This window comes from Athene noctua, chromosome 1 (genome assembly GCF_965140245.1).
Source record: "Athene noctua chromosome 1, bAthNoc1.hap1.1, whole genome shotgun sequence".
In the NCBI taxonomy this organism is placed as follows: domain Eukaryota; kingdom Metazoa; phylum Chordata; class Aves; order Strigiformes; family Strigidae; genus Athene; species Athene noctua.
Window position 1 is genome coordinate 120,349,991 of NC_134037.1, and position 21,727 is coordinate 120,371,717.

Consider the following 21,727-nt stretch of genomic DNA (forward strand, 5'->3'; position numbering starts at 1 on the left):
TTAAAGAATAAGCTGTCAGGCTTATTATGTGCAAGAATTATCTACGAGACACTGTTAACAGACATCCTGACCGTTAGTCAAAAGGGACAGAACATGCCTGACACTTTGTTAGAAGCAAATGCCGTAATTACTACAACTTATGTCTTTATTCCCTGGCCTCCCTGAGGCCACATCTCCAATTCCCTTCGGGCATAAACCTGTTGCTCACCCTCTTCCAAAAGCAGCAGGCCCTGTGCTGCCATAGTATCACCATTTGCAATCACAATGCAGGGATCACCACACAGCACGTTGCAGCCTTGGCTTCAAGACGGCCTACATTAATCATACCTACTCCTTGCCTAATCTACAACTTCATCAAAGGATTAGGCTCTTTGGCTGAACTAAAATGCATTATTAGCAAGATGACTAATTATTTTCAAGTCTGTAGACATCTTTCATAGTTATGTCCTATCTGTACAAGATTGATGCTTCAGCCCAAGCCCCAAGTCAGGCGTTCCTGTTCTTAGAAGTAACCAAGTGCCCCTTGCAAGTTCTCTTTCTGTACTGTCCTACAAAAGATACGCAAAAACCTGCCAGGCTGTTCTGCAAAATGTAATAGGTGGGCAGCTTTCCAGAAATACATAAGAACAAGCATGCTGCTGCTCATCAGCTACTTAAAATGAAAAACCCATGTTTTAAAGAAACCTTGCCAAACCACTAGGTTAAATATTAAATTCGTATCTCTACATACATTCTTTTAACCAAAACAAATTTTGTTTTTTTCATCTGACTCCAGCAAGCCAACAGATAAAATTTCTCGCTCTGTTTGAACCAGCATTAAAAGAGGAAGTCAAATCTCTCCTACTTTTCATCCGACTCTGTTTTGAAAAGCAGTGTTGTGGTAGGTGTGATGCTGCTAAGCTCTGTTCCAGTGCATGCTAATAATGAGCCTCATGGATTCATGGCATGTGCTCCCATCCCTTCCTGATGTGAATTCAACCTGTCACATGTGGCAGTATGGTACAAACCATTGTCTTTGCATTAACATCAATTTTTTGGTTAACTGTAGTAAGAAATGTTGATTCAGTCAAAGCAATTCCAAGGAAACCATCTCACAAACGCAAACGTGTAACTAATTCCTAGGAAAGATAAACAGCAAACAACTTACTTCTACATCCAACTCCAGAATGTTGGCGGTTCTGTTCAGCAGGGAGCCAATATTGGGCTTTGTTCTTCCAAAGTCTCCATGCACAAATTCTTTAATGTAGCTAGAAATACAGGCTAAGGAAAGGTGGATTTTACCATAAGGAAATTAAAAAAAAAAAAAAAAAAAGTATGGTGAAAAATGCTCAAAGCCAAAATAATGTCTTTTTCTACTCCTAAACCAGTTTGCAGGGAACATCCTGCTAAGCCCATACCCATCTCTAAAACACTTCATAATTCTTGGCTTCTGACTCTATAATGACAGAACTGCACTACTGACCTGTATTTTTGTTTTATTCCGAAGTGAGTGGTGACTTTATGACCAAACTGTTATTTGGAATTAGCTACAACCTACAGTCTGCATTGCAGTGCATGAAATACCGCAGAAAAGTTTATTTTCAAAGGTGAAAAGTCTTTAACCAGTCTGTTACCTGTCTGTCTTTAACCAGTCTTTAACCTGTCTGTCTTTAACCAGTACATTTGCATAGTTATCACATACTTCAAAACTATCGGAGTGGTCATCACAAAAAGGGACACACCCGGTTGTATTTCTGAATGAAAGCCTGAATGTGAAATTCGGACATTAAAGCGAACATTAGGCAGCAAAGTATCACACTGCTGAAGAGCAGGGATTTAGAAACACCCCAGCAATAAAAGCAGGAAACTTCCCATTACCCAAATTACTCTAATCAGCAAGCTGTGTTGTAAATGCATTGTGAAACAGCATCTAAGGATACGTTCCTGCTTGAGTCTTCAGATGCAGACGAAAATGATGCTCATCAATGTACTCAGATTTCATGGTGTGAATGATCCGACATCTTACAGCTAGAGGCCTTCTGTGGAGAACCCGGAGAGGTGTCTTCTGGTCAAGTTTTAATTCCTGTTACAAGATGTAACAAAATAAATGAGGAAGGAAATGTGCAACATACTGCACAGATTGTAAGAGTCATATGTATTGTTAACCAATCGTATCTTTTTCATACTGTATTATGGTAGCTGAGGAGCCTTCTTGGAGATGAGATTAAGTTTTTCCATGTTTATCAGAGGAAAAAAAAGGACAGCCATCTCAAAGGCTAAATGAGAAGGCCTCATATGAACACAAACTAATGGAATCACAAATACTGAGGAATAACCTTGAAATCTCCACAGTCCTTTGCTGGAATGACTCCAGGGTTTAGAAGCTCACTGAGAGCCCAAGGCAATCAAAAAAAAAAAAAAAAAAAAATCCCACCCACAAAATGCTTTGTCTAAACTACAGCCAACCCCCTAGAAATAAAAGTGAGGAAAAAAAAACCCGAAATGAGATTAGATCTTGTAAGAGTCTTTTAAAAAGTTAATTCCCCACCCCCTTTCCCAAATGAGATGCAGCAGTCTGAAAGGCAACTTTTTAGGAAGTGAGTGGGCATGCTAAAAAACAAAAAAAGCTTCACAACAGCCATCTTCCTGAACTGTAATGGCTCAAGCTCTGGCTTTGAGCATGATTTCATGGCCCAGGCTCTTAGGAAATAGCACACCACCACAAAACCTGAACAGACTTCTCCATCAGCAGTATCTCTCTGACCAACAGTTGGAGAAAGTTCTGGGTAACACAGCACGCTTGTTACATTGAGCTCTTGCTAAGGCCTCTTTGGTTACTTTCCGCAGACATTCCAAACTCCTAATCACTGCAGCTGTGGAAGCATGGCTTTAGAGCTGGCAGAACAAAAGACCTCCCCTCCTTTCACATACATAAAACACTAAAAGGTAAAGAAAGGGTGCAGGTGACAGATTCCTTCTTCTCCCATTCCCTACTGTTTATTATTGGGCCTACTGGAAGGCAAACATTATACAATAATTTGTTGTTTTGGCTAACAGCCAGCCAGCTATATGTCTAGGATGACAAGGGTGAAGCAGGGAAGGGTGAGAAGGGGGAAGGCAGGTAGCAAAGTCCCTATAGCAAGAAAAACCCTGACCGAAAAAACCCAGAGAGAAAGAGAGATGCCCATGGGTGCACACATATAAACTCTCCCCTAAGGCACCATGACAGGTACTATATAAATTAGCAAAAAAGAGCTGCAGATACCTTGATATCATCTAGAAATGCAATGTCTTCTTTCTGTATAGCTTTGTCTGTCCATATTAAGGCACTATAGGTCTTTGTCTTCTCCTCTTCACCTTCCTTCATGCGACCAATTGCCTCTCTAAACAAAAGAAATTAATTACTCACATAACATAAGCATAATTATATAATGCTGTGAGCAAGAATGCTTGCAAAACTCCCAGAGCATCACTTTGAAATCCCTTGCCAGCGATAATAAATACTGACCTGGTGACAAGCTGTAAATCTCGAACCTGTATTTTGTCTGAAGAGTTATTAATTGTCTGTGATATTTAAAAAAGAATCAGTTAGCAAAACTGCTCAGTTAGAGAAGAAACACATGCTTTATGAGTTCCATGAGGTGCAAATGATTTACCTGCTGAAGTCCTTTCATTTTCTCAGCAGTAAAATGTATTCTACGAGGATTCACAAGCTCAATTGCAAAGGGCCTTCCTGGCAACATGCACAGTCATAAAACATAAAAACATGTTGTTCTAAATTAATGTTTGAATTTATGCAGTAAGGTTGGAAGGTGCGAAGATTGTCTGCTGTTATGCAAACAGGGATAGGACTTGCGGGTTTAGGGATGTAGCATCAGATGAAAGGAAAGAAACAAGGGACTTTTTTTGGCTACTAAACCCCAGTATCAGCAATAAGTGCAAATTACGACTTCCCAGAAGACATCTTGTACAAGTCTGTGCTAATTAAAAAATAAAATAAGAAAAAAAGTTAATTAGCTTATTTTCTGTCACCTACAGCAATGCCCAGGTGCAAGATGATGTTAAATCCCGCTCCCTCAGCTAAACATCTGTTGCAATAGCTGCACTTTCTGTGCTCAGGGCCAGGGATGATCCCCAGTATAAGCAATGCCAAGAACTACACTACAAATCAGCCAGCAACTGAAACACATCACTGTTAATTTTTACTTTTTCTTTCCCCTGCTCCCTTGGCTACAGTAGCTTCAGCAGGTTGGAAAGCAACTGACCTTTATAAAGGACCCAAGTTCAGAAAGAAAGTAAGGCTTCCCCACTCCCCAGTGACAGAGGCAAAGTAGAAGGACCCAACAGAAAACAAGATAGAAATCAGTCTGACACAAATGGATTAAAAAATAGGAAGTGAATAAAATAAAATACACCTAAGAAGCTATGTGATTCCATGCATCTGGGTACCCAAGGAGCCTGAAAAAGATCTCTTCTTTCAGTTGGTTTTATGAAATGGTTTGGTCTTTGGGAATAAATACATAAATATTACTAAAATGTTTCTAAGATAAAATTTCAAAGCATGCCTAGTCACACACTTATGCACTCAGCGTTCAGCAAGATCTATTATGGTAGCTTCTGTGAACCCTTTTGTTTGTTTCTGTGTTTCACAAGGGATAGATATTCCAAGCCTTACCATTGCCTAGTGTTCTTACATCCACATCTTCTCTTCCAGAGGAAGAAAAATTAAAGCCTATAACAGATTTGAACAAGGCAGGTGAGATTTTATTGAACATTTTTAATACTCTCTACAGCTTTTAAAAGGTGAAGTATTTTCTTTCTAAACTTGTTTGCAAATCTGCTTCGAAGAGCCATCTTTATAAAATGAAGCCTGCACTATATTTGAATAAATCTGGGATATTTATTGCTTATTGCACCAGATTTACAAGTTTCTTGAAGAGTACTCCTAGTTCCTTGGCCTGAATGAGACTGCTACAGCCCTGAAAATGTCCAAAAAAAAGCAGCATCATCCTAAAGGAATACTAATTATTTTGGTTCATTTCTGAACCATATAATTCAAGTTTATGAATAAAATCAAACTGAGCTGTCCTCCTCCAAAACACAACTTTACCTAAATACACCCCATGGCTTCCAAAGATACCAGAGAAATTTCTGCTAGTCACACACGTCCGGACAAAAGAAGAAAAAAATTAAAGTCTGAAGCAAAAAGTAACTTCTGTGTATTTGGGTTTTTTTCATCTTTCAAGCTATAGAAATGTACTGTTGGGTATTCTAGTTTCCTTCATCATACCCCTTCCACCTTTAAGCTTAGCCTGAAGGAGGAATGGGAGACCAAACCCTGCACTAGAAGTAACCTTGCAGCTCTGTTCCACAGGGTCTCTGAAAAACTGTTGGTTTTAAAACTTTTTCCTCCATAGGGAACATAGAGCGTGCATAAAGATTTCCTGGGGTTTTATCATCTCTCATTTCTCTGATTATTATGGCACCCACATAAATGTGAGAAAATCCTTCCATGATCACAAATGTGTTTTGGTCACACTAACGGACTTTTCTTAGTTGGGAATGCTCCAGACCCTTAATCAGCTTCACAGCCCTTTGCTGGACTCTCTTCAGTATGTCCACATCTTTCTTGTACTGGGGAGCCCAGAACTGGATCCAGTACTCCAGATGTGTCTCCCCAGTGCTGCATAAAAGGCAAGGAACACCTGCCTTGACCTACTGGCAAAGGTCTTTCTGTTCGTTTATATCTCTTAACATTACTGCGCATGAACTTCTGGTAGCCTCCTGCAGTAATTCTGCAAGCTGAAATCAGGTGTTACATAGTACCTGGCCTAAAGACAAAGTCTGAGGATTCTCCTAGTGTTCTACTGGGAGGAAGGGAAAGTAGCTGTTTTTTCCAAACTAATATTTAACGCAATTTTTCCTTGGGCCTTCTGTGTCTCTTAATTCTACATCTAGTGGATGACAAATGATGGACAGTCATTACTTCATGAGGATAATCCCTGGATGACCATTTAGCTTGTGGAACTTTATGCACTGAATAAAATTAATTAATCAAGGTAAGAAACATGAAGGGGTCGAAGGCTAGGCAGATATTATGATATTCTATTAATATAATTAATAGAATATAATATTACAGATATTACAGCCAACACTTTCTCATTACAAGCCATTTTATGAATTACCAACCATTAAGAAGTATGGCTAGGCAAAAATACTACCACGTATATGAAACCATAATATTTGCATCATCAGATCAGCTAAGGAGGTATTTTAGTATGATAAAAGACACTGCATAAAACAAAGCAGTCATCTGTTTACTCACAGATCATAGCTAAAAAAAGTTTACAAGCTTTGACTTGGAAGGATAACAGAGGGATAAAGAAACATAGTTTTTTTTCATTATGCGCTTCTTTTAAGTGAGTAGCTACTAAGAAAAAATAAGTCTATTAATGATTAAAAATATATATGGTAAAAGATCTCCTAGATACTTACTATCTGCTTTGAATTCTGCCATTAAATGCTCTGAAATCAGTTCTTCCACTGAAGATTCCAGCTTCCGCTCCCCATCAATAATCCAGGGAGTCTGAGGTAAATTCCTTGAATATTTGTTGTATCTTCCTGTAAAAAACAACTATGTCACCTGTAATGATTCTTATGCCATGGACAAAAGTTCCAATATCACACAGCACAATACATTAACTTTTCACAGGGCCTTGTGAAAATAAATTTACAGGCCTGAACTTGTTTTATGGCAAGAGCATTCCAGCAAGAGTAGGAAATGCGTGCTGCTGCACCTACGAGAGGTTCAGTATCCAAGATGACCAACCTAAAAGTAGACTTAGAGAGCCTACTGCTGCAGTCCTACCTTCAGGTATAGCCACAGAAACAAAATTGTATATGGCATGACACAACTGGGAACAAAACCTAGAGGTTCAAGTGCCTAGTCTGAGTCAACTTAATGCTGAATGGAATTTTTTTTTTTTTTTTTTGCAATTGGAGCAGGGTCTTGAACCAGCCTAACTACAATACACCAAATTAGTGCTATATATATATGCCTGTTCAGCATATGTGTCCCAAATAAAGATGTTCCTACACCCTCCTATATCAAGTAGTTCAGGTTTCAATCCAGGTTCTGCCACCGTCTGAATGTTTAACAAAAGAAACCCCAACTAAAATGTTTTGGCTCACTACAAGGAAAACCACGAGAGCAAAATGTCTCAATAATAAACTACGAATTTTAAGAATCCTGAAAAGTTGCCATGTAGAGGTTGCCATCCTCTGATTCCAGTCATAGTCTCACACTATATCAGACTGTGACTCAAGGACTGCTATAACCAAAGAGCAAGTCTGACACAGATGACCAAGATGAGCTTTCTTACTGACAGGTTTTATAAGAAATGAAAATATACATAAAACAAGGAACTCATTCATAAAGAACAATGAGTAACCCCCCTGCATAAACAACTTTTGATTTGAAACCTTGCATATAAAAAATTTAAAAAGAGTTCAGAGTTGCTGTGCATATTATACTGTGCCTCTGTCCTCTCAGTTTTTTTGGTTTTCGGTATCATATTTTCCTATTTCTAACAATGTTTCCTTCTTGCATTTTGATCTGCAGAAAAACCCACACAAACAAATGGGCAAACTGACTAATACTGTTTCACTGGGGCAAATAATGAAAGTAGTATGACTAATCATTCAGAAGTCAGCTTCACACTACTAAATTCTCTTTCCACAAAACAGTAAAAGGAAGTTAATACTTTTTTTTTCCTCTTGACTCCCCATTCTAATAAGTTTAGCTTTTGACCTGAACAAAAGTGAGTGAAAAACACAGGTGTTCCTTGGTTTGACAGCTTCTTCTGAACCTTTAAAAAAAGGTTGGGTGGGGAAATGACCACCCAACATCAAAGGTAAGGCCAGGAGGGCAACACCAACTCTGAAGCTCTCCTTACAAATTACAATCCAGTCTCATTTAATAACAGCAAAATAACTGCACTGTACTCAATAAATTTTATAGGCACTTAGGTGAAATCTCACAATCACTTGTCCTTGTTCTTGTGGGCGACTTTAACTTCCCAGACATCTGCTGGAAATACAACACAGCAGAACGAGACCAGTCCCAGAGATTCCCGGAATGTGTGGGAGACAACTTCCTGATGCAGCTGGTGTGTGAACTGACCAGAGAAGGTGCCCTGCTGGATCTCCTCTTTGTGAACAGAGAAGGGCTGGTGGACGACGTGGAGGTTGGAGGCCGACTAGGGCACAGCGATCATGAAATAATAGAGTTCTCTATTCTTAGAGAGGTCAGGAGAGAGCTAAGCAGGACTGACATCCTGGACTTCAGAAGGGCTGACTTTGTCTTGTTTAGGCACCTGCTTGAAAGGATCCCCTGGAGACTGTCCTGAAGGGTACAGGGGCCCAGGAAGGCTGGGCACTCTCTAAAAAGGAAGTATTAATGGCTCAGGAGCAGGCGCTCCCCAGGTGCTCTAAGAGAAGCCGGTGCCAGAGAAGACCACCCTGGCTGAACAGGGAGCTTTGGCTGCAACTCAGGGAGAAAAGGAGAGTTTACAGCCTTTGGAAGAAGGGGCTAGCCACACACAGTGATTACAGAGAGGCTGTGAGGCTATGCAGGGTGGAAATCAGGAGGGCTAAAGCCCAACTGGAAATTAATTTGGCCTCTGCAATCAAGCATAACAAGAAAAGTTTCTATGTCAGTAGCAAAAGAAAGTCCAGGGAGAGTCTCCATCCCCTGCTAGATGCAGGAGGAAATATGGTAACAAGTGATGAGGAGAACGCTGAGGTGCTTAATGCCTTCTGTGCCTCAGTCTCTAATAACAAGATTAGTTGTATTGATGAAATCCAGCCTCCACAGCCAGAATACAGAGACTGGGAGAACGACCGCCCTGCAATCCAGGAGACAGTCAGTGACCTACTGCATCACATAGACATACACAAGTCTATGGGACCAGATGGGATACACCCGAGGGTGCTGAAGGAGCTGGCTGGGGTGCTCGCCAGGCCACTTCCTATCATTTACGAGCAGTCCTGGGTGACCAGGGAGGTCCCGACTGATTGGAAATTGGCCAATGTGACGCCCATCTATAAGAAGGGTCAGAAGGATCATCCGTGAACTTACAGGCCTGTCAGCTTGACTTTGGTGCCTGGGAAGCTGATGGAGCAGCTCATCCTAAACACCATCATGCAACACATGAGGGACAACCAGATGCTCAGGCCCAGTCAACATGGGTTTATGAAAGGCAGGTCCTGCTTGACAAACCTGATCTCCTTCTACAACAGGATGACCTGCTTATTGGATGAGGGAAAGGTGGTGGATGTAATTTACCTTTACTTTAGCAAGGCTTTTGACACTGTTTCCCACAGCATTCTCCTGGCAAAAATGGCTGCTCGAAGTTTGGACAATCGCACACTTCGCTGGGTAAAAAACTGGCTGGACAACTAGGCCCAGAGAGTTGTGGTAAACGGAGTTAAATCCAGTTGGTGGCCGGTCACAAGTGGTGTCCCCCGGGGCTTGGTTTTGGGGCCACTCCTGTTTAACATCTTTATTGATGATCTGGACAAGGGGATCGAGTGCACCCTCAGTCAGTTTGCAGATGACACCAAGTTGGGTGGGAGTGTTGATCTGCTCGAGGGTAGGGAGGCTCTGCAGAGAGACCTGGACAGGCTGGAGCCATGGGCTGAGGCCAACTGCATGAGCTTCAATAAGGCCAAATGCCGGGTGCTGCACTTGGGCTGCAACCACCCCCAGCAGCACTACAGGCTTGGGGAGGAGTGGCTGCAGAGCTGCCAGTCAGAGAGGGACCTGGGGGGGTTGACTGACAGCCGGATGAACAGGAGCCAACAGTGTGCTCAGATGGCCAAGGTGGCCAATGGTATTCTGGCTTGTATCATCAATGGCCAGCAGGGGCAGGGAAGTGATCTCGCCCCTGTACTTGGCGCTGGTGAGGCCGCCCGTTGATCACTGTGTTCAGTTTTGGGCCTCTCACTACAAAAAGGACATTGAATGACTCGAGCGTGTCCAGAGAAGGGCAACGGAGCTGGTGCAGGGTCTGGAGCACAGGTCTGATGGGGAGCGGCTGAGGGAACTGGGGGGGGTTTAGTCTGGAGAAGAGGAGGCTGAGGGGAGACCTCATAACCCTCTACAACTACCTGAAAAGAAGCTGCAGAGAGCTGGGGATGAGTCTCTTGAACCTAGTAGAAAGTGACAGGACAAGAGGTAATGGCCTCAAGTTGCGCCAGGGAAGGTTTAGACTAGATATTAGGAAGTACTTTTTTACAGAGCGGGTTGTTAGGCGTTGGAATGGGCTGCCCAAGGAGGAGGTGGAGTCCCCATCCCTGGAGGTGTTCAAGAGTAGGGTAGATTTGGAGCTTAAGGATATGCTGTAGGTGGGAACTGTGCTAGGCGAACGGTTGGACTAGCTGATCTCCAGGGTCCTTTCCAACCTAGATGATCCTGTGATTCTCTGAAATTCTATTCCGGATTTCATTCTTCAAAAATTAAAGACAACATCCTGTGCAGTTTTTGGTTTTTTTTTTGTTGGCACAAGATATAAAGTAGAAATCACAAACCCAGTAATAAATCACATGCAGAAAGGTAACCCTCTGTCTCTCTCTCCACACAGATGAATTCTGGTAAAACCATCCAACAAAGCAACCAGAACTGAAACAGTGTGTTTGGAAAAGGCTAAAAGACACTGGATAACTTGGATTCATGAAAATGTACGTTTAACTGTCTAATCAGTAATTAAAAATAAGAAACAAGTATGTATAGAACACCAACTAGCCTGCCATGAGAACATTCCCTTTTGCATTTTTTATTTTCCTTTTACGTTTTCCTCTGTTCAGGATTTCTACCATCATCCTAAACATAGTAGGCTGGTTTTAAATTGAAGTTTGTTTATTTCTTTTAAATAATCTGTTTGCATATATTTAAGTGATTGTTTATACAATCACCAGGGGAAGGGTAGATACGCTTGCAGGAGGGTGATAAAAAGGTTGAATCATCTCAACTGAGGGACACCAAGTGTTGTTGCAATACCTATCTCACCCAATTATCTCAGATGCTATTTTGGTTTGGAGGGGAGAACTGGAAAGAGCTAAGAATTCCAAAATTTAACCTTAATTAACCCCATTAAGATCGGCCATTTTGGATGGAACTATATGCAGACAAATCCAGATGGTGAAAAATTTCTGAATTCTGGATTTTGGCAGAGTGAACAGCACTGCAGGAGCTTATTTAGTGGGGAAGTCCCTTTCCCAAACTGTGTGCTTATTAGTATTACAACTACAAGATTTGCAGGGACAAAGGTTTTCTGAGGGAGAGAGCAAGCTTTGACAACAGGGCAAAATTCTTTGTTTCAGAAACTTCTTCTGGGTAAGCCCCCTTAATGAGCAGGGGCACAAAGAACGCTGTTTTTAATCTTTACATCACCCTGTGCTGACTCTAGAAGAGGGAACACTTCCATCTCTCCAAGCAAAAGAAAAACAATGGCAAGGAAAAGCAGGATCTTCCTCAATATCCAAAAGGGAGATGTGTGCACATCGGGAGTAGCCAAGGTGCTCCCCTCCTCCAGCCCCTCCCATGGGAACCCCACCTTGGCCCCAATACAGCTGCCTGCAGCTCCCACTCCTCTTCAACCATATTCCACCACACGTTATCTCCAAGTTTAAATTCACATTCTAAGAGCAGGCAAATAGTTTTGATTTCAGCATGCTGATCAGTAATTTCTAACTTTTGACAAAATCACATCTTCAGCAAGTATAATTTTTTCCCCGTTCAAACAGGTCCACTCTAGATTTGTTTCTTAATATACTTAAATACTTAATATACTTAAATACAGGAATCAACAAATAGCAAGAATCTTCTGAGCCTCGTGGCAGTATTATAAAGTTACGTTTAAGACAAGACAGCAGCAAATAAATGGATCACTTTACCAGCCACGAAAACTGCACCATTATTGCACTGAATTTCCAGAGCAACACAGAGGTTCTTTGGTGAACTGGGGGGACATGGGAAATGCCTGTATAAAAAAAGATTAAAAAATACTAGTAACACCAGAACATGATGGAGCATCACCATAGCATGAAAGATGACTACTTCGGTTACAAAAACACAGCTACAGTATAAACTCAGTATTGACATTAAAAGCTGGAACACCAAGAAATGGATAAACATTAAGGAACTCAAGAACACCGCATTGCAAATACTTCTGTTGATCTGTCATTGAACATTATCAAAGTATAACACTCCAAAGTGTGCTAATAAATGTACATACTATAGTTACAGCAATAATGAAACTAAGTACTGCATGAAAGCTATCTTCAGGATCTATTACTAAATCTTTGATGGGAATCAAAGAAAAATACTGTGAAGACTTAGTGCCATTAAGAACAGTGAACTACAGAGAAAGTGTCTATTGATGCCTTCCCACTGCTTGTGATTTTTACCATATTACAGCACTCAGTATTTTCTTAAAAGTCAACTCCTAATATTTCAGAAATATGGGAAAGCGTCTTTCTTGCAAAGAGAAACTCGACTTACAAACTCTAAGGTTCAGAATAAAAAGTTCCATGATTTCTAAACCTCTTCTGTGGTTTTGGGGATGTACACAAAGATTTTTGAATGCAAATGCTTGGCAATACTACAACAAACTCTTTTCACTTCTAACTGTTCTAAATCCCATGCCAGCCCAGAGATCTACAGTGATATGCTGCCAAAAGCACAGAGCAGAACTGCAGCTCTCTGACCCACAGTTTGTCCTCTGTGCTGCTCCTAAGATAACCAACCAATGAAGCACTTTTACTAACAGGAAAAGGACTATCATCTGTGGCATGTCCAGTTTTCCATCCTCTGTGGCTTAGCTCAAGCATTTTAAGATTTCTCCTTAATTAAAAGATCTGCAATGACATTCTGTTACTAGAAGAATAGAAAACACAACATACTGTAACCAGTCAACTAGCAGAATTTAAACAATTAAAAGTTCTTTTAGAGACATCTTACCACTACTTACCCACCTAGTATTTTCCTCCCCATCCTAATTCTATACAAAAGCACAATACTAAGAACCAGTTTCAGCATACACTTACTTGAGAAAATCCTCTTCTTTTATCTTCTCTAGGGCTTTTATAACTGCCATTCTAGTGAAAACAGACTGCACAGTGAAATAAAAAAAATTAGTCAAGAACTAAGAGAAGCTAAGAAAGGATATGCTTAAGGAAGAAAAAAACCCTAAAACATATACACCATACACTTCTCACACTTGTGTTTTCTTATACCTAAAAGCACCTCTGTATCAGCAAGAGCTCACTGTGATCTTAACCCTAACTTTAATAGGACAACAAAGAGCAATAGGTGATTTTGCCAAAATCTCTTCAGGTAACTTTACTCACCATATGGAAAGCAATACAACTAATGCAGCTGACAGATTGGAACACCGCAGTTATTTAGTCCTAGAACTAGAATTTACCCCTTTGTTTCTAGAAGACACATACAAATGGTACTATGTTTTGTCACTGTTTTTACGTGGAAAAAAATAACAAGTGCCAGTGACTTTCAGCAGGTCTAAAGTTACTGTCACACTTCCAAATAAACCTACTCCAATTCCTTAAAATATTTAACTGCTAAGCATGCCCTTTGGTTAGGTGAAAGAAATGTTCAGCAGATCTCTGGAAACTTACTTCAGATGATATACAAAAGTTATACAAAAGTCTGCAAAAGCCAGAACCAAAAAGTACTGCTTGGGAACTTAGGTCCAAATTTGCAAAATAGATTGAAAACAGATTCCTAAATCCATGAATGTAACCTAAACCAGCTTCCTCATTTTCAACAGTTAAGTATACCTAAGCCCCAGCTTTTATCTCAGTGACAGCAGGCAGGTAGTTCTTCTGAAAACAAGACTGTTGAAACGGTATCTGTTTATAAGGCTTAGAAGTTCATTTATACTCAGAAGTAAGTGCTCTGTATGGAAAGGCTTGGCAGTTCCTGAACTGTGCAAGGAAATCAACTTCAGACTCGCAAGCTGCCTCAATTCACGAGGGTAAACTGATAGTAAAAGTAGTAATAATAGTATAGTAGTGGCAGGAGCCACCACTACCATCCTCTGTGCATAGCCAGGTGCTGCTGTGAACCTCACTCAAGTGAGTTTAAGGCATAAAACATAGAATTTAGTTCCTAGAACAGGAGAAACAAGCGTTGCAACAGGTGAGGTGGAATCCTATTTTAGGAGGGCTGAGGACAGTAGAAAGTCTCAAAATGAACCTCCTAATCAAAGCATGGTCAGCTATGGTTAAACCATCTTGCCTGGGTTTTTATCCAGCCAGGTCTTGAAATCCTCCAAGGATGGAGCTTGCACACCCTCTTTGCATAGCCTGCTCCATTGTCCAGCTGTCCTCATGGTAAAAAGTTTTGTCTTTTATCTCCTCTGAACCTCTCATTTCAACTTATTTCCGCTGTCTCTCATCCTTCCACCATGCACTGTGATGAACAGCCTGGCTCCCTGATCTCAATAATCTCTCTGTTGGGTCCTCCCAAAAGCCTTCTCTTCTCCAAGCTGAAAAAAGTCCAGGTTCCTCAGCCTCTCCACCTAGGGCACGTGCTCCAGCCCCCTGACTGCTTTGAGGGCCATCCGCTGAATTCCCAATTTAATGATATCTTTTCTGCAAACTGGATTGGGGATTTGGAAAAAAAAAAAAAAAAAAAGAAAAGAAAAATACTGGGTCACTCTTTGGAACAATTCAAGTCTTTGCTCTAACACAGAGTTCCTGGATGCCTTCAGGAAAGCTGCTCTTTTTCCTTCTAAGCATAAATCAGAGATAATAGCATTTCTCTTCCTCGTAGAACAGATGAACTGGGAAACCCTTAAACTAGCAGCAGGTTTAAATAACTATCTACAGCAGAAAACACAGAAATTTTCACTCCGAACCCAGTTTTTATACTACTGCTCTGATTAACACAGCCCTTGAAGCTAGCTTCAAGCACAGCATCTTTATAAAGATGAACCTCTGATGGCTCTTCAGAGTCGGTATTTTTCTCTTTAGATTCCCCTACATCTTGTTGCCTGTGTGGTTTTAACAGCCAGGCCCTGCTGGTTTAGCTCCTTATGTGGGATTTCCCCCCTTTTAAAGGACAGCAATGCAGCAAGCAGTGAGTTATAACAATACAAACCTTCTAAAAAAAGATTTGAATTTATTGGTCAGGTGGAGTAGAGTAGGCAGAATTCCCGGGTCAGGCTGCCTCTGCCAAATGTCGGTAGACTCTTCACCAGAAAGAATAAAAGGCCTTGCATAGGCTTCTGATAGAAGTTACTTGTTCTCCCTCTGATCACACCAACTGTCCTACTTATATCCGTTTCTCTCCAACTGTTTTTTTATTCTTACATGTCCTCTTTTCTGTCAATGATTGTGTGCGTGCTCAGGGTCTGCAACAAGTGACAAGGTCCCTTTTCTTTCCTCCCCTCCTCCAGAGGTAGACAGGATAAAACTATCCTGAATGTATCGTGTCTTTCATTCAGATCAGAGGACATGAAAACTGCGGTGTGATCGTTTCTCTTTTGGCTGCGGAGTCTCATCTTCACAATGTGACTTAACTGAACTGTTTCACCCACAGAGAGCTTAAGGATCATCTTTTATGCTACTTTTAATGCATGACAATCAAATTCCTAGATCTTAAAGGAGGTATTTACAGAGAACATACCCAAAATTATGGCATTCAGACAGCATGGAAAATGAACGACCTAAAGAAAAGTGCCAAGCTCTTAGTCTTCCTAAGCAGAGCAATGTTAAGTGAATAAAGGGGACAACTTTATTTTCAGACAATTGAAAACTAGAGAGATTTCTGATGAAGGCAAACCAGACATTAAACATGGACTGAATACCCAGGTAAGTTCTTTGTTGTAGCTGTGAAATCCTGAATGTCAGAAAAGAAATGCAACGACGATGAGATCCTACCTGTTTGTTCTTCGCTGGTTTGAAACAGTCTGGACAGGCTGTGGCTCTAAATACAGAAATGAAAATTAGCTGCTACTCTTTCAGAAAAAGAAATAGACAGACTTACAAACTTAGTGTGTTTACATGGTCTCTGTACCAGTATGTCCAGTATTTCACTTCCACAGCTTAGCACAGAGCAGATTTAAAAATTAACCCTAAAGCACAAATGGTGGAAAGTGTGTGTTGCTTGATATAGAGAGAAATCAAGGACAAAGCTGCATGAGCCTCTTCTGCTCTGACTGACACAAATGTGTCTCAGCTTTGAGATGGGATGGAAAAGCACACAAGAAGTTTAGCTTTCAGTCCTTTCCAATCCTTCTCAATAAAGGTCATGATGAATGTTGAAATTCTGTGCAAGATTTGCTGACATCTTAAAATCTACACTTGCTGTTCTTCAATTATGCACACTACAAGCTAGAGATTCAAATTGCTGCTTCTGGATAGGAAAATTCAATTTATTACAGAAAAAGTAACCCCAATTGTGTTCAATACCATTTGTGCTTTGCCTCTTCAAAAGGAAACTATTGGTTGTTTCACGAAAGTGAAAGCCAAGTCAGTGAAACAGTTTTTCTGAGTAGTGTAGAGGAAGTTGCTGTTCCTATTAGTGGATTTCTATGTACGCAGTTAGAGATTATTTCTAGCCTACAAACCAATTTATCATTTCTTGCTGCTGCTTTTCAGCGTCTCTGTAACTACTTTAGACTACAAGGAAGCAGGTCAGACCTCCCACCATCTCTATACAAGCAACTTGCCCGGCCAGTTTGTGACACAAAGCATCGCAAATTCCCTCTTCCAGAATTTCAGTATCACCTTACCTTTAAACATAAATCTCCAAACATAAACTAACAAGAGCCAATTAAATTTTCCATGTCAAACCAAGGTTCACTTTAGCACACCTACCTACACGTCATTGTGTAAGAACAGCTTGAGAAATGAGAAACTGCAGATGCCATATTTGGAAATCCCACCCAAAAGCCCACTCAGAGGACTTCTCCAGGTTGACAACATCCTATTTGCTTTCACAACAACACATGACTGTCATTACTAAAGCCATGCTAACTGCCAAATTTACCATGTTTACATGGAAACCAAACCACTGCCTCAGAATATGCCCAGAGCCAGCCATTCACACATGCAGAATGCCTTGATGCCGGAGAAACTACCATGTAATTAAATTAGACAGAAAAATGTCTAAAATGTTAATTGCCGTTCAAGTATGCTACAAAGGGATGGCAAATAAAGGGATATTGTCAGGTCACATGGAATAAACCTGAGTTGTTGGAAGGTGGACTGGAACTTCTTTACAGCTTTCACCTGTACAACTATTCTGCTTGGAGTGCTAACATTGGCAGCATAACATGCTCAACATCAGTATTTTTGAAATGTCACAAAAAGGATGGAAGGAAGAGCTGAAAATAAGAGCCAAGAGGTTTCAGAGGAAGGAAGAGCACTACAGAAAACAAGAATGGACCAAGTAAAATTAAATAAGTAAGAACAAAAGGGTGCAGGATCCAGAAACACTCATGTTTTCAGAGGATTGCAGGTACCATTATCTAGAACTGTAGTTTGGCCCTGCTACTTTCTCCCTCTTTTGCCCAGTCTTGAAGAAGCTGGAAAGGGAAGATGTTCAGCAAACACTGCTAATCTATTCTTTCTAATACCTGGTCTGTCACCAAGCATGCACTCCCTCATTCCCCACCCCAAGACAAATGAAAGATGCAGTTGCTGAAAGCCAAGAAGGTGGCAGGTCGGGCATTCAAACAAAGATCACAAATTGCCAGAAGGGGTAAAATCAGGGAAATATATAAAGGCTGCAAAGGAAATTTATAGTCTCAAGAGATTAATTCACTATGCAGAAGAGAAGTTTCCACCGAGCCTCTTTCTACACTAAGATTTAACTTGCAGCAGGAGCATAAGTGATGAAACTGAGTGAAATTTAACTTTTCCAGGAAGCATCAGCAAACAGGAAGAGTGAACCTAATTATCCAGAATATACTAGAGCTAGATTTTGAGAAATCAGATTAAATGGCAACTAAATTCACAGAAATATTTTGCTTCTTTGTGTATAGCAGATGGCCCACTGGGCCAGGCCAAAAACTACACGTAGTGGCCAGGGAACTTCCGTTTGTTTTAATCAACCAGCTAAATTGGATTAACTCACTTGAAAGCCTTCCCTCCCATCCATGTCTCCTATAAGAGCAGGAAAACCTAGGCATGACCTCAAAAGATTTCCCCACCTGCAACTATATGATTAGAATTTATTTTTTTAAATGTTATGCCTATACTGAAGAGCATAATGACTTTGAAAAGGGCTGAAATTGAACAATTTATCTGAACGTTCTCCTTCCAGGTCAAATCAAAATTCTGGATGGCTTTGTTTATTGGCTTTAAAGCACAGAATTAACCAGATGGTGTAATGTTGAGCTCTGTAACTCTATCTGAATATGAGGAAGTTTAGATGCAGGCCGCATTCTACTTTATAAACACTCTCATTTGTAGCAAATCCAAACCAACAATGTTGCACAATATTTAGATAAAGATCTTTTGTTATTTATATAAAAACTTACAGGAAATGGCACTCCTCATCTGTTTCTGGGTGAGCAAAGACCACGCTAACTTCAAACAAACTCTAAATTTAAGAAAAAAAAAAAGAAGGTAACAGGGTTTTTTTTTTAACAAACAGGGATGATATTCTCAAGCATCCTTATTGCAGTAATAGGAAAACAGTAAAGAGGTAGACAAAAGAGAAAGTCACCCATTGATTCTACAACATCATCTAAAGCCATTAAAATGTGTGCCATAATAGCATTTGCATTTCTGAAGTAACCAAAGATTATCTGAGAGCACTTCAAAAACAAGAGTGACCTACACATCATAGATACCAGCCTCATTTTGCACAGGGGGAACTGAGTCAGAGACAGTGTATGCTCAAAGCCTATTACGGTCACTAAACTTCACAAACCTTCTGGGAGAGCAGTGCATAGCGTGGAATAAAGATAAAAACCCCGTAGTAGTCACCACCGTAAAATTTTGTCAGGGGCTTCATTTGCAATGACTGGATGGCCTTGGGGCAAAGAAAGGCAACATGTCCTAGTGGATTGACAGCTAGACCAGAAACTCTAGTGTAATCTCAATTCTACCCCCAATTCCCTCTTTGGCCTTGGGCAAACAACACTCATTACTTCTGTTATTCAGATACCAGAATACCTCAAGGGGGCTATTGAAAAGATTGGCTAATATTCAAGTGCCTCGTAGATAAAGAGCACTAGACAAGTAACTTCTGTGGTACAATGATGTCTGGAGTGGCTCAGTGCCTAAGTGTTGCAGAGCTCTAGCTATCTTGGTATGTAAGAAGTTTCTTTCTTCTTGGATCATCTTCAGGGTAACCGAGTGTGAGTGTTTCTTTCTTTCTTCGATAAGACAAAAGGGATGCTTTCAATTAGCACTCCTGGGAAAAGACAATCTGTAATTATTATGGAAGCTGACAAATCAACATAAAGACTCAGTGAGTCTAGTCCTGGGGTCAGTCCTATGGCTGATGACAAGTAAAAACTGCAGACTGCCTTGTCCTCAGCAGGAGTTTTAGCCATGTTTGCAGAAATTTTACATTCAAGACAATGGTGTTTCTGAATTTGTCTGGCAACATCTGAATGTCATGTTCTGTCAATGCATTTCAGAAACATTTTAAGAATGTTAGTCAGAATCTGAAAGTTGGAAGCAGTTTGAAAAAACATTTCTACTACCTACTTACAGGTATTACAGGTTCCAACATGCCTTTATCTAGCATTCGTTAAAGTGAACAAGGACCAGACTTTCCTCTTTCAGCACGTTTCATAAATATAATTTATCCATAGAATTTAATACGCCAACAACCTGAACAATTTATCTCACAGAGCAGTAAAAGTGTTGGCAGTAATAGGAGAGCAAAGAAGGAATGCATGAGCATTCCTTAGCCCCTGGAAAACAAAGATCCTGGAAAAGGAGAAAACTGAAAAAGTCTCATTGATGAAAGGAGGAGGGCAGCCCAAGAGCAAGAGATGTATCAAAAGACTGCAATGGTTTCAGAAGATGAAATGATCTATGTGTACAAAAATTAAGATTAGACTTGGAGATCTCGGGTTAAAAGAACTTCCCCCCCTGCTTCCCCCTCCAGTGAACATAAGAGCAGTGCAACTTGTTTAGCTGTTAATGAGGGAAAAAAGTATGTATTTTTATTTTCTTCCCCTCATATATCTAAGTGTATAAATATATAGATACACACACACAAACATGTATGAAAAAAAGAAAAAAAAAAAACCCAGACACAGAGAAAAAAAGTTTTGTATTTACACAACACCTTTCCGTCAGCAGGAACACCCAACTCTTCTGACAACTGGGGATGAATAATCCACTTATAAGCTTCTTTCAGCTGAACAATGTCATCCTTTGCCAAGGAAAGGCCCAGATTTCTGAATCACAAAGAAATAATAACTTGCACAGGTGTTTGTCAAAGATAGATACATGACATATAATATTTCAAGACAAACTTAAGTAACTAGTACCAGGTAAACAAGCCATACACAAGTAAAAAAGGACAGAAGTACTAAGCATACAGACCATGTCATGAGAGAATGAAAGGCTGTTCCACAACCTCCTGTAACAGCGCTGAATCTTTATATTGAATTAACAAAGCTCTGAGGAAACATTAGGGCCAGACCAGGATTCCATGTAAAATGCTTCCCAATAAACACATAAGAGTTCGGCAGAGAGTAGTTAAAGGTATAGCTACTAGAGCTAAGGTCAGCTCAAGCACAGATAGGACTATGTTGCCTCCTCCCTGCCTCTGGCCGTGCATTCCTGCCAGCACTTGCATGCTGACTACACAGCATGTTAACTAACACCGCTCCACTGATCCCATTTAAAGCAAACCCTAACCCACTAAAAAAAGTGGGGTTTTTTCAGCCAGATCAGTGAGGTGATCAGCTCTCCCCGTGGTCACACAAGCCCTTGTGTTAACACAAGAAAGACAAAGGCACATGTAGATGGACGTGAGACCCTTCTGATAGTATATCAACATCTAGTTCAGTTTCTAGTTCAGTTTAAATAAACTGAGTATCTGGATCCTGCAGGGCACCACCCATGCTACTTGCTAAGGAGCCTTCTGTCCAGCTTCCACCCTAAGTAATATCCTGATTTGCCCTGCTTCTCTTTGGCAGTGTTTTTTTCACTAACATTTCAATACAGATTCTTTTTTTTTTTTTTTTTTTTGTATGTACAGAATGCATACTGAGGAAACTCATGCCACAGCTTCATGGTTGAGCAAAAGTTACAAAGCTCTTTCCAGAATCTACCTGGAGAAGAGCTAAGAGAGATGGACAAAAATAATTTTTTTTTTTTTTTTTTAAATAAATCATTATTTTTATGGTTCAAAGGGCAACCTAGTCCTTCATTTAAGGAGGGCATGGCTCCATTGGGCACAAATTGCTAAAAGGAAAAGCCCAGATGAAAATCTCAGTTGACCTTGCTGGAACAGGCTCAACTACCTCTGCAGGCATAAGACTCCTTGACTCCTGTGTCTTTGGCTATGGAGACAGAAGTTAAAAGGAGCAGAAGCCTGTAAGGGCACCAGCATACCATGTCAAACCATTTGTTTGGGAACTTACAGAGCAAAGCACATGTCCTCCTATACAAATGGCAGCAACGGTAGGCTATGTGGGCAATGCTTGCCCTGCAGGGCCTCAGCCTCTCTCAAGCATTTTAATGG

At 40.6% G+C, this 21,727-nt stretch overlaps 1 protein-coding gene across 3 annotated transcripts in view; it reads right to left on the reverse strand.

The window, feature by feature from the left end:
• PUS10 (pseudouridine synthase 10) overlaps window positions 1-21,727 on the reverse strand; it is a 40,069-nt gene that overhangs the window by 5,263 nt on the left and 13,079 nt on the right. For all 3 annotated transcript variants that reach the window (XM_074910114.1, XM_074910030.1, XM_074909949.1), the window contains exons 6-17: window positions 20,321-20,432; window positions 18,552-18,613; window positions 15,946-15,991; window positions 13,087-13,151; window positions 11,935-12,020; window positions 6,475-6,600; window positions 4,655-4,711; window positions 3,636-3,712; window positions 3,488-3,543; window positions 3,245-3,362; window positions 1,920-2,062; window positions 1,148-1,247 (exon numbers count right to left, since the gene is read on the reverse strand). In XM_074910114.1, coding sequence (XP_074766215.1) covers window positions 1,148-1,247; window positions 1,920-2,062; window positions 3,245-3,362; window positions 3,488-3,543; window positions 3,636-3,712; window positions 4,655-4,711; window positions 6,475-6,600; window positions 11,935-12,020; window positions 13,087-13,151; window positions 15,946-15,991; window positions 18,552-18,613; window positions 20,321-20,432 — 1,048 coding nt within the window. The remainder of the gene's footprint in view (window positions 1-1,147; window positions 1,248-1,919; window positions 2,063-3,244; window positions 3,363-3,487; window positions 3,544-3,635; window positions 3,713-4,654; window positions 4,712-6,474; window positions 6,601-11,934; window positions 12,021-13,086; window positions 13,152-15,945; window positions 15,992-18,551; window positions 18,614-20,320; window positions 20,433-21,727) is intronic.